The 12345-nt window shown below is 34.4% G+C and overlaps 2 protein-coding genes across 7 annotated transcripts in view; one reads left to right on the top strand and one right to left on the bottom strand.

Annotated features, from left to right (window-relative positions):
• The window catches only part of LOC129254522 (MTOR-associated protein MEAK7-like), a 16766-nt gene extending 14574 nt beyond the window's left edge, over positions 1-2192 (bottom strand). The window contains exons 1-2 of one of the 3 annotated variants that reach the window (XM_064114025.1): positions 1809-2192; positions 1181-1259 (exon numbers count right to left, since the gene is read on the bottom strand). The gene's annotated coding sequence lies outside the window, so the exon portion shown is untranslated. Of the gene's footprint in view, positions 1-1180; positions 1260-1649; positions 1707-1808 lie in introns of those variants that run through there. The other 2 variants (XM_054892986.2, XM_064114030.1) reach the window with 2 other exon arrangements.
• LOC129273386 (acyl-coenzyme A thioesterase 8-like) lies at positions 1697-12345 on the top strand. 4 transcript variants are annotated; one of them, XR_010296638.1, is made up of 7 exons: positions 1949-2190; positions 3875-4017; positions 5262-5487; positions 6106-6284; positions 6740-6931; positions 9586-10929; positions 11781-12345. XR_010296638.1 is itself a non-coding variant. In XM_054910416.2 (6 exons), exons 1-6 carry the CDS (start codon positions 1979-1981, stop codon positions 9681-9683), a joined length of 1050 nt encoding a protein of 349 aa, XP_054766391.2. In that variant the 5' UTR covers positions 1697-1978; the 3' UTR covers positions 9684-12345. The 4 variants fall into 4 exon arrangements, 1 of the variants encoding a protein (XP_054766391.2); XR_010296637.1 differs by having other exon boundaries at positions 9586-11538; XR_010296634.1 differs by having other exon boundaries at positions 9586-11636; positions 11799-12345.

Here is a 12345-nt window from a genome sequence, read left to right as displayed (position 1 = left end):
TATGCATGTATCTAACACACTTGAAACAGAGAAAAATACCTGCAAGGTCAAGGGCTAAAACCCAACAGGGGAATTATATTTAAAGGAGGAGTTCACTCTGTCAGTTTTTTTTAACAAAAGCAAGAGACAAAAATGCATGCAAATCCTTTGAAAACAGCAGCATTTTGAAAATGAAGTGAAATAAAGGATAACAAATTTGTAACAAAATGAAATTAAAATTTCTTCATATAAATAGATTCTAAGTCTATATCATTGATATTATCTGAATGCCTTTAAGAAGTCCAAGCTATCGAATCATCATTTCAAAGTACTAGGTATCATAGAACTTTGACTACACATGTACTTGGTGCGGGGCGGTGATGAGCGATAGTATGAATAGACAGGAATAACCGTTGTTTCTGGGGATTTATTTAACAATTTCTGACATTTTACTATAATCCCCATGGATACTAATTGGAAAGCCTTGATAAAAGCCTTACTATTACAAACAACACACTGGGCTGCCAGTTTTTCATCTCCAGAGAATAAGTTTAAAAACTAAGAAACAAAATACCGGTAACATTATACATATATTTTTTCAGTATTTGATCAAATATTCAGTAACATCACAAGAAAGCGTGTAAACTAAGCAAAAATGTGGGCCATTGTTTAAACTATTGTTCCATTAATAGACCTAGTAAAATTCTAAAAATCTAGATGAATTTTTTCCACCAAATTGGTGGAAGGTTTTATCAATGGGGCTCAGGTTTACTGTTAGTGAATGGGAATGACAGTAAAATGTCAGAAATTGTCGAATAAATCCCCAGAAACGATGGTTATTCCTGTCTATAGTATGAAGAACTGTAGATTATCATCATCACCATTATTGTTATCATCATCAATATCAATGTTTTTTTTTTCATTGTTATTTTTTCAATTCAATTCAAATAAACATCTACTTTCTTCCATTTCATTACATTTTTCGTAAACATCAATTCATACAAAAATCAAATTGTTATGAAAAATGTAAATATGTACATGTTGGGTTTAATGTGCTGCACTCAACCCAGGTGAGGTAAATGGGTACCGGTAGGAAGTAATTCCTTAAAAAGCTGTGTGCGCTATGAACGCCTAGCTTAGCCGGGTAATATAGGAGCGCCTTGAGCACCTAACAAGGTGGATATGTGCGCAATATACATACCCTATATTATTTGAAGAAGAAGGCGTATACCCTAAAAGTAACTTGTAAAAGCTGAGGCTAGGCTTGTGGCAGGATACACCTATAGACAAAAATACAATACATTAAACATTCTTGTTCTATTCCTCTTTCTCCTCTCCTTCTTCAAGTTCTTCTCCTGCATCATCATCATCCTCATTAATCATCATCATCTACGTCATCATCGTTATCATTCATATCACCTTATCCTGCATCATTATGCCCACTTTCATTATCATCTGCCTAATTCTAAATTCACCCATCTCACTCCACATCTCATCATAGCCTAGGTCAAATGATAGGCTTAGATCAAGTGCACATTCGCATTCAAACCGCCTCTTGTCTTGAGTAGGGTCTTACCACTACACCTAGGAGGCCATTACTGTTATTGGCATGTGCAATTACTTATGCACACACGTATAGCGTAGATCTCACAAATCCGTGATATACTAACTTAAATTGCACAGGATCCAAATCCCAGGTAATACCCATTAGCTGCGCATACCGTACCGACACCTGTTCAATCGAAATCATACATGAGTTGAGATGCAGAGCCTATACAATGCATGTACCTCACATTCACAATATCAAGAAAATTGAAGTTCAAAATTACCGAGGGATGCTAGTAAAAGCAGTAGTCTAATCAGCCTTCGAGCGAAAAGGGTTAATTTGTACGATTCAATGTTTTGATTCCGGACACCCGTCGAATCTCGCTAGCGAGCGCTTGTTGTTTTCCGTTCCGGGATAGAGATTGCGTAATCATATCAGCCGGTGTCAATCAAAATGTTGAGAAACGTGAGACGGTTACTAACTCATTTCTCAAGCTTTTCACAAAGCGATAAGATTGTGAACAAGCCAAACTTACTGCCGGTAACTGTTTCTAGTAGAATGGCTGCTTCATCAACAACAACAGATGATCAATCTGAGAATGATTTAAGGAGTGTTCTCGTCAGCACCGTTCTCGATTTGGAGACTTTGGACCCATATCTGTTCAGGTAATTGAAGGTCCCATACATTGTAATTGTTGTTGCGTTTTTTCAAGTATGACTCAGTTGAAATTTGAATGAAACAGCTATGCAAGTCAGTCACTGATGATCGGATTGAAATGATGATGATGATTTATGATGATACGATAATATGCCAACGGCAGTCTGTACTTTACAGGAAGAAGAAGAAGAAGAAGATGATGTCTGATGATGATGATGATGATGATTGATGTCTGATGATGATGATTAATTGATGATGAAGAAGAAGAGGAGACCTATAGTTGTAATAATGATAATGATGAAGATTTCATTTTCTTAGAAATGATTAGTTGTATAAACCAATTGAATGAGCATTTCATTCATGCTCCAAAGGCAAAGACATATTGCCATTTTAGTGATATAAGATATAATTTTTTAAAAACAAAATTCTGCTCCTGTTTTGAACCAAATTTAGCAACTGGTGATTAATCTTCTTTATAGTTTCTACCAGTACCATGTTAATATTTATTTCTGAAAGGTCAATCACTGTGCAAAGATCTTGGTATTATAAATATCTGTTGGGAAGCTTGATAAGTTATTCCTCAAAATACAATATGAAATGGAATAAACTATTACTTTATCCAGAGGTTTGAATCACTCCTAGTACCAATGAGGTCCAACATTACATGTATGGACCTCATAGGCGACATCAGTAGTATTTTTGGTTAGAAATCTCTGAGAACAGGATATTTATATATTATATCACAAGTACAAGCTATATTCCTTTCTCTTATTTAAATTATAATTTTATAGTGTAAATGCATCGTTAGCAACAACAAAAAATGAAAGAAATGAAGGGGAACTTACATTTTCACGGCTTTTTCCTGATTTTCTGGGCAGCTGCTCTTCTCTTCTGACTCGCGATCGAAGCTGATATGAAGATCACGTGATTCGCGTTCTCGTCAGCTGATCGGTTGGTTATTCTTTTCGTCAGACGTTAATAATATATATTTTATAATGCTAGCATTCATCGCTAATTTAGGTGAAAGAGATTGAAGTTAAACAGCGCCAGGTCGGAATCATAATTATTTTGGAAGAGTGTATTTATACACTCGATCTCATACCTGACGTAGACGGCGCTATTCAACAAATGCACAATCTTCAATATAAAAAATAAAACAGAAAGAACGCCTTGAACACAGGCCAAAATGCCTAACGATTTCTCCGCGGCATTAACAACTATCGTAAAGGGCGCTCCATTTATCAATAAAGATGGATGCTAAGCTGTCTATGGCGACAAAATTTGCCGCAAATATTTACGAAGAATTGTGAGAAATGGTCTGAAAATGCAACAAAAGAACCGGTGAGTACCGATTAAACATTATTAAAGTTGTAAAACGATTATACATACCTTGTAGATTTAGTTTTTAAGGTGATATTAGTGCTTAGTTCTAAGCTAGGGAGGCCCAAACGCGCGTGAGTGGAGTCCCAGTTTATTAGCACGGGTAAGTATTGGGGTGTCGCCTAGAGTGGTTTGAATGGGATGCAATGGATAAAGCCAGTTAGAGATAAAAATCCCCACATGTATAGTAGGCCTATTCTTCAGTTTCAATTTTTTTCTTTTGACTGTATTGAAATTCTTTGTGACCATGATATACTTTAACATTAAACTGTTTCCCCCAAAATCAAAATGACTTTCTCTTCTAAATGATAGAGCCAAAAACATGTGGCATGCTTATGGACCAGGGAAGAGACTGTTTGGTGGTCAGATCATTGGACAAGCAATGGTAGCTGCTGGGAGGACAGTGAACCCTGAACTATCTATTCATTCGCTTCATTCTTATTTTGTCAAAGCAGGTAATTACTGTGCAATGACTAATTCATTTTATATTGTGCTCTAAACAGGGTTGAGAGCTTAAGATATATATATATATATATATATATAATGTACCCATAACATCTAGAGCAGTTTGTTAAAAATGTAATTTCTTCCTGATTGGAGTGGGTGAATCAAGAAAGCTACAAACAAGAATTGATGAAATATTAATTGGTTTAACCTGAGTGTTCCATCTCATTCTTTGTGACTTCTCCAATATTATGCTCATCAAAGTAGGCCTATATATCATGAAAATCTATTAAAACTAAATTGATTGATTATCATCTGTTCATAGGTAGGCCTACAATGTAGTGGTGATTTGATAATTTCCTTAAAGTTTAATTGTCAGGATTGGAGTCGAGGCTGGGAGTTCATGAGGCCACTAGATAAAACTTTCCCCCACAGCCTTTGTACACATCACTTGCCACCTGGCTAAGGCTAAGACTGGTTAAAGCCAAACAAGTCCACCCCAACAAAAACATAATTTGAATAAAAAGAGGAAAATCCAACAAGCATAACACTGAAATATTCATCAAAATCGGATGTAAAATAAGAAAGTTATGGCATTTTAAAGTTTTGCTTAATTTCACAAAACAGTTTAATATGCACATCCTGGTCGGTGTGCAAACGAGGAGACTGATGACATCATTCACTCAACTATTTCTTTTTTGTATTATATGAAATATGAAATATTCTAATTTTCTTCTCATTGTCAAGTGAAACAATGATTAATTCCTCCCTGAACATGTGGAATTAGGATTGTTTAATACTATGTGGTTCAGTCAAGTTGGTCCTTATTGTCAAATCTGTAAAAACTGAAATATTGTATACCGGTAATTCAAACAATAAAAAAAACAAAAAAAAAGAAATAGTGAGTGAGGGACATTGACTGTCTCATTTGCATGTCACTGAGTTATGCATGTCACTGTTTTGTGAAAAATAAGCGAAACTTTAAAATGACATAACTTTCTTATTTTACATCCGATTTTTATGAAATTTTCGGCGTTAAGCTATTTTGATTTTTCTTTTTTTTCAAATCAACATTTTTCTGGGGTGGACTTTACCTTTAAATTTGGTTTGGAGGCTGACTTTGAGTCTGTCCCAGTTAGTTTGTAATAAATATGAAAAACATCTGACAGTAAACTGCCGGGTCTCTGTAGAAATTAGAAAATTCGGTCATGAAAAGGTTAGGTCATCTTGTTTTTTTTTTCTCATAATATCTCAGGAGATTCAACCTTACCCGTTCTTTATCGGGTGGAGAACCAGCGTGATGGACACAGCTTCTGCACACGCTCGGTAGAAGCCATTCAGAACGGTCGTATCATTCTCACAATGATGGCATCTTATCATAGGTTCGAGGATTCTCCGTTTCATCATCAGTACACCATGCCTGATGTACCCGATCCTGATACCATGACAACAGATATTGAGGAACTCAAACAGTTTGTACAGTAAGTTTTTCTTTAGATCCTTCACTCTTTTGCATCATCTCTTTAGATCACTCTATGCGCATACACATAGTTTCATTCTGGAGAGATATTAATGGTGGATAGTTACTTGATTAGAATTCAAGTTTTCCAAATTCCCCCTTTTTGATGAGCTTCAAATCATCAAATAAGAAATAAATATAAAAAAAAGACATATTTTTCTGTTTGTTATTGAATCATGAAGGTCTTAAGGTTGATGGGGAAGTTGATGACAACCAGCAGAATTTTTCGAATTATAATTTATATTTGTATGATGATGAAGCTATGTTATTTCAAATTGAATTGATTAGCACTTTCATGCTTTCATCACGCAATATTTCTATTGGTATTTATCACATGTTTGTCACATGCTATTCACTGCGTCTAAAGACTCTCAACTTCCATTTTTCTGACATATCTACTATAAAAAAAATTATCTATGCCTAAATATACATGTACTATATTACACAAAAGAAAACATATTCAAGCCTGCCTGCCCTGAAATATCTTCAAAGATTGTAATAATTTGAATGTAAATGAATATCAGCCTTTTAATAATCTATTACCACATATACAAATTTTCCATTGTTTTTATTTTAATAGGAATCCAGATATTCCTGAGAGGCTGCGGAAATGGGCTCAGAAACAGCTTGCTCAAGAAATCACATTTGAAACCAAGAGAGTAGACAGAGAAAACTTCTTTAGCATGTCATTTGATCAACCTACTGAACCCAAACTCTTGATTTGGGTTAAAGTTAAAGGAAACATTGGAGAAAATACAGGTGGGTAGCAATTGTGGATACTTATTTATGTCATATATAGATTTATTAAAAGTTTTACATATGATTTACAGGAAAACATTTAGGATGACAAAGTAATAAACAAATTAATTTGAATTGATCTATGATGCAAGTAGAATTTCAAATTAATCTATTGTGATAGAAGCAGGCATATTTTGAGCATCCTACACTTAATGACTAACATCCATTTTGAAATTAAATTGGTCTGTCAAGTCAGAAGTGAATGAAGACCGCTAGAAGTGAAAATATCACATTAAGAAGTAACAAGTGTAATTTTGCGGATTATGGTGCAAACGTTTGACATTCAGTTTATAACTCTTCTGAAGCTTATCACATTATTCCCAGTTCAGTGAGCTCTTGTTTTGCTTCCATTATGCACTTCAGATATTTTCCTTGAAATTTTTGTCAATCATATATTCTGACTTTCCATTTTACAGGTGAAGGTGGTATGGATCTTCAGCATTGTTGCCTAGCCTACATCTCAGACCTGTTTCTTGCTGGCATGACATATCTTCCAAACCGAGATAAACCCCTTGGTATGATGTGTTCATTGGATCATTCTCTGTGGTTTCATGCTCCTTGCCGGATTGATGAATGGATGCTATATGAATGTGAAAGCCCTCAATCGGGTAAGTATACTGGGGCTTGAACCTTTTTCTTTTATTTCCGTTCCTAAAATCAGACTAATGGATGCTATATAAATGTGAAAGCCCTCAATCAGGTAACTTGAACAGGGTCCTGATACACAAAACTTAGCAATTGATGGAATGATTGAAATATGTGATTGATCATATGGTTGCAATTCATGATTGATTGTACATTATGGTCAATGCTAGACCAAAAGCTTCGGTCTCTGTTATGTTGGTTGTTCAGCTGAACTCCGTTGGCTTCACTCACCAAATACAGAGACCGAAGTTCTAGCGCGATCTGTACAGGGGACTCAATGGCCATATGTTTATGTACTTAAGATCGGATAAAACGGGGAAGTGAATTTGCGCGACAGCCGAGGTAAGTCACTGTTTTTGTTCCTTTTAACTTGATTTTTCTCAGTTTTTTGGCAATTGATGCCAAGAGGGAATATTAATTTGCATTTTGGTCGCGTGAATTTTCAAAATTTTTACTCATTAAAGACAAAAATTGAAGAGCCCCGACGGGGGGATTTTGCATTGCAAGTCCCCTAATGGTGGCTGCACGCTAGCGAGCCGTCTGTGTATGAGGAGAAATTAAAAAAAAATAAAATGTTAAAAAACTCCTCGAATTAAACAGACGGCTGCCAGCTGTCTAGGTCAATGCATGCATTTTGTTCTAGGATCATTGCTAAGCTTTGTGTCCTGGACTTGTAACTCTAGTCTTGCATCCTTATTAAAAAAATCAGGGCCCTGTCTTACGAAGCGTTGCGATTGATTAAATCAACCGCAACTATGGAAAGCCAGTAACGTCAACATCTAAAATGCATTTTTGTCCAAAATATTTTCTAGATATGATGACTATTCATACATTTTCATCTTTTTTTTGTAAATTCAGCATGCTTCTCTTTGCTTATAAAGGACATAATGCAAATTTCCTGTAGAAAAAAAATATGACATGGATGAATTTCCATACAGTTGAGGTTGATTGGATCAATCGTAACTTTTTGTAACAGGGGCCCCAGATTATCCACTCTTGACACGTCTGTATGAGATATCTTGATCCAGCTGTTGTAAGTTACAAGCTATGGGGGGGGGGGGAACGGCTTGTGCCTATTCAATTGAATTCATAAAACCAATCTTATGCTTTATCATCCGTAACCCATCTCATCCAACCTGAAGAATAACAATCTGGAATTCAATCCCTACATGTATAACCTCAATTTCATTTTATAACAGATTTAAAGCACAATGTAAAGCTATATTAGATCAAACGTGACTCTCGTTGAATTTTAAATGATTTTTGTCTTCTTTCTACTCTCAACCCCCCCCCTCTGCTTTTCATTCCCTCCTACCCTTTACATGTATGTTTGTTCTGGTGCAAGACGCAATTCATTTTTATTTACTAAATATTTACTGAATTTGTTCTCCGCTTTTATCAATTGATCAAATCTTATTTTATTAAGGGAGCTGTCTTGACAAGACCTTTATGGTTTTTTTTACAGCTATACCTAATTTCAATACTTTTTCTATAACAATATGCATGTACATACTATTGAATCTCTTTATGTTATCTTGAATTGCATGTTTTTATCCAATGTGTTGTAAAATGTTTTTAATATTGGAATTGAATAAAGATGAACTGAACTGAACTAAGAACCATGTCACTTGTTATTCATTTGTCATCATACACATATATATTGGAACTTTTTTAACATTGAATAAACAATTGATTTTTTTTTTTTTTTACTGAGCAAGCTATTTATTAATCATGAAACAAGGTTAAAAAAAGTTGAAGGAATATCTGAGCCACCTGAATCGTACAAACATGTTGCAAGCAATGAGATGATGAAAGGCCAGATTGAAAGGTTTTTAAGTGTCATAATACATTACTGAAAGAAAGAGACACAAGCAGGGTAGGAAGTGATTTTTATTTTCTAGGGGCTACCAGGTATCTTTTTTTTCCACATTGGGGCGATTGCAGAATTTCAGGGGCTATTCTTTCATTTTAAGGGCTACTTTTTAGGGTCAATATTAGCAAATATGCACTGTAAATGCAAATGTCATTATTCTGCCCGTTAGAATTATTGATTTTTTAGATATTGAATTGTTTTGTGACAGATCTTTGGGTGAATCTAGAAAAAAATGGTCGCCCCAAAGCATGCTTTGGGGGCAATTTGGGCTGTTATGAGAAGGAAACAGCCCGTTGCCCTCATGTATTTCCTATGCTGGACACAAGACTTTGTAAAGGATATCCTTCATTTTACCATTATTGTATTGTGTCTCAAGGCCACAAAATATTCACAAAAAAAGGTCTTACTTTAGCTTTACTGTCTTGCCAATGAAACACGAAACACGTTAAGAGGAGTTGATTGCTAATTGCATTTGCCAGTAATAACTAATATATTATCAAAATTTGAAAGTGGTTTAACCAACAAAAGGTCGACTACTTTATCTTATCGTATCTTTTGACTCTCAGGGTTGAGGAATGTGCTTATTTGGATACAAGTATGTGAAGAAACATCTAAATACAGAGCTGATCTCTGCAGCTTTTGAAATTAGTAAACCTTTTGGAGGCACTGCTTTTTAAAGTACATAATAAAGGAGCATAATTTGTCTTTTATGATGAGAACCTGTGTTTGATTGTTTTGTAATAGGTCATGGTCGTGGGATGACTTTAGGTCGATTCTGGAGACGTGATGGTGTCCTTGCAGTGACGGTGGCCCAAGAAGCTCTTCTGAGACCAAAGCTATGATGAATATGATCATTCTTGCCTCCAAACTTCTCAAAGGGGAAAACTCACTGTTGCAAAAACCAATCCATATAGCGATTCAATCACAGCCAATCTGTATCCACAACACTATCATTTTTTTGGATAAACTTTGAATCAAAGACAATTCTGCTAGTGATTGGGTAAATGACGCTTGTGTCATCATTGTATTACTGTATTCAATTATTTCTTATATTTCCATGTGACATCTGTATAGAAAAATCTCACATATTGATATCACATACAGTAAGATAAGTGATATATGTGCCCTGCAACATACATTGCTACAATCCTAACTCTTCTAGGGAATGGTGTCCCAAAGATTTATTATTGTAACCAATCAAAAGATTATATCTTTATGCAACAGGGTAATAATCATTTTGACAATCCGAATATGCATTATTATTCATTTGGGGGATCTTGACCTAAAAGTATATTGTCAGAACCGTCAATCAACTTATGACAGATGATCTCGATATAAACAGAGGTAAAGGATTATTCTTCATCTCTCTTGCTTTCTGATTGAACTGGATGTTTTGTGAAATCTTGGAGTAATTTGAGGCTAAATAAGAAATTTTATTCCAAGTTTCACAATTATATAATTATCATATTTGCATTCTCAGGAATAAATCATTATTACAAGATACATTAGCCTCAATTAGATTAAGAGTTAGATTTGATTCATGTTATGTTAATGAAGCTTTGATATCTTATAAAAATTGTCATATTGTATTTATATGTAAGAAGGTAGAATAGAACATCCATTATGAAAGGTCAGTATCAAATTCATCTTTATTGAAATGAATTTTAATGTTTGTGATTTTGAAAAATCAATAGTTTCTGTTTTATGTGTACGATGTGTTTTTTATATCATGACAGAATGTCCATTCAACTGAAATATCATTTGAACTCATGTAGTTTAATCATCTTGAAATGCGACTGTTTTCTGGTTAGATATATGCTAATAATTTGTAATCAGATGTCATTACTCTGGATGATGCTTGGTAATTTGAAGTTAAAAGGTTCAATATTCTGAAACTTTACATATACCAAGATGTATGTTAATCCAAAAATCAGAAATGTGTTTGTTATTATCTGAACTTTTGTACGTGGCATTATTCCAAAGGTTTATTAATCTGAATAGAAAATAGGGTTTTTCATTACAAAGTTTTCTTATTATGAAGGTTCAATAGTCTGAAAATGAAATAAGGTTTGTTTGCACAAAAATAATGTACGTGATTCTAAAGGGATATGTGTAAATTAATTACACGTATTCTATTTAAGTCTCTAAATTTAATAGATGCAATATCATACATTACTCTATTTTTGCCATATTATAACCTGCTTAAAATATGATCATTAAAGGCAGTCAGTAACTTTTGCCAGGATAGGAATTAGAAATCTCTAATTCAGTTGGTAATTCAGTCGTAATTGAAATCTTTTAAGTCGGACAGGACCGACCAAAGGTTTAACGGGTCAGAGATCAGTTATCTATCAAGATAAGGGTACCATCATATCGGATTAAGAATTCCTCTGGTAGCTCTTAGATACATACATGGTATGCTGCATTTTTCTGATACTGCCAAATTCCGAACAGTATTACCAATCAGTGCTTTCATTTTTCAAGAACTCACTCTGTTGCTACACTTGATGTTGAAATAGGGGAGCACTTCTTAAAGTATATGATCCCGAAATTATTACTTCATGAAAGTATGAAACACATTCTATAACCACATCGCATGTGCATACATCTAGTAAATTAAACTGTAGATATGTTTTTTTACTTATTGATATGATGTGAGTGCAAGGCACCCTGAGAAATGTCTGTGCCACACCCTTAGCACGAATCTGTTCAGTGTCTTAAACGTTTTATCTACATGTAGATAAAGAAAGAGTACACTGCAAAAAATATTGGGTAAAATTTTAACCAGCACGAGGGTGATTATGTGTCCAACTAAATTGGGGCAGTATTTTACCTAATGCAGGAAGCATATTGTCCAGTAAGGTTAAAAAAATGAGCAGTGAATTACTTAAGAATGGGCAAAATTTTCATCACACTGGATGAATAAAAATGCCCAAAAGAAATGCCCAATGTTGGAGCATTTTTACCCAATATTTTTTAGAGTGTAGTAAGAACATGGTTAATGTTATGAATTCAGCTGCAACATTGTGAAATAAAATCGTATACCAAAAAATCAGTGCAGCTTATTAGTACAATAAAGAATTTGCTGCATTGCTAGCTAGTGTTTTCCAGCATTGTTTGAAGTTTGCAAAGTAATTTGATAGAATTTAAAAGAAGAAATTTCTCTGATCTGGAATGTAATTATATATTCTATGCTCTGTATGAATGCTGTGTAGTAAAATCAGAGGTTGTTTTATAAAAATTTCAGCCTGAGTACATTGTCAGCTCTTACAATATCAGTAAAAATCATTGGTTTTGATTGGATGAGAGGCAATGGCCCCTGACTGTTACTATGGAAACAGAGAATGAAGACTACTCAGTGCTGACAAGCCACATGGAACGGTACTCTGTTTGTTTTTGTTCATGGTTTACACATAATAAAATGTTCAGTATCTTGTGATTCTACTTTAATATGATGTTACATACAAATTATATTGAATAAATTAAAATTGTTATATAATGTAA

The sequence above is a fragment of the Lytechinus pictus genome, chromosome 2 (genome assembly GCF_037042905.1).
Source record: "Lytechinus pictus isolate F3 Inbred chromosome 2, Lp3.0, whole genome shotgun sequence".
NCBI lineage: Eukaryota > Metazoa > Echinodermata > Echinoidea > Temnopleuroida > Toxopneustidae > Lytechinus > Lytechinus pictus.
Note: the sequence above shows the minus strand (reverse complement) of the source record. Positions and strands in the feature narration are given on the sequence as shown.

Coding starts and splice junctions, on each gene's coding strand:
- LOC129273386 (XM_054910416.2), top strand. CDS start 1,979: ATGTTGAGAAACGTGAGACGGTTACTAACTCATTTCTCAAGCTTTTCA. Junction 2,191..3,874: donor TTGGACCCATATCTGTTCAG/GTAATTGAAGGT, acceptor TCTAAATGATAG/AGCCAAAAACATGTGGCATG. Junction 4,018..5,261: donor TTCTTATTTTGTCAAAGCAG/GTAATTACTGTG, acceptor ATAATATCTCAG/GAGATTCAACCTTACCCGTT.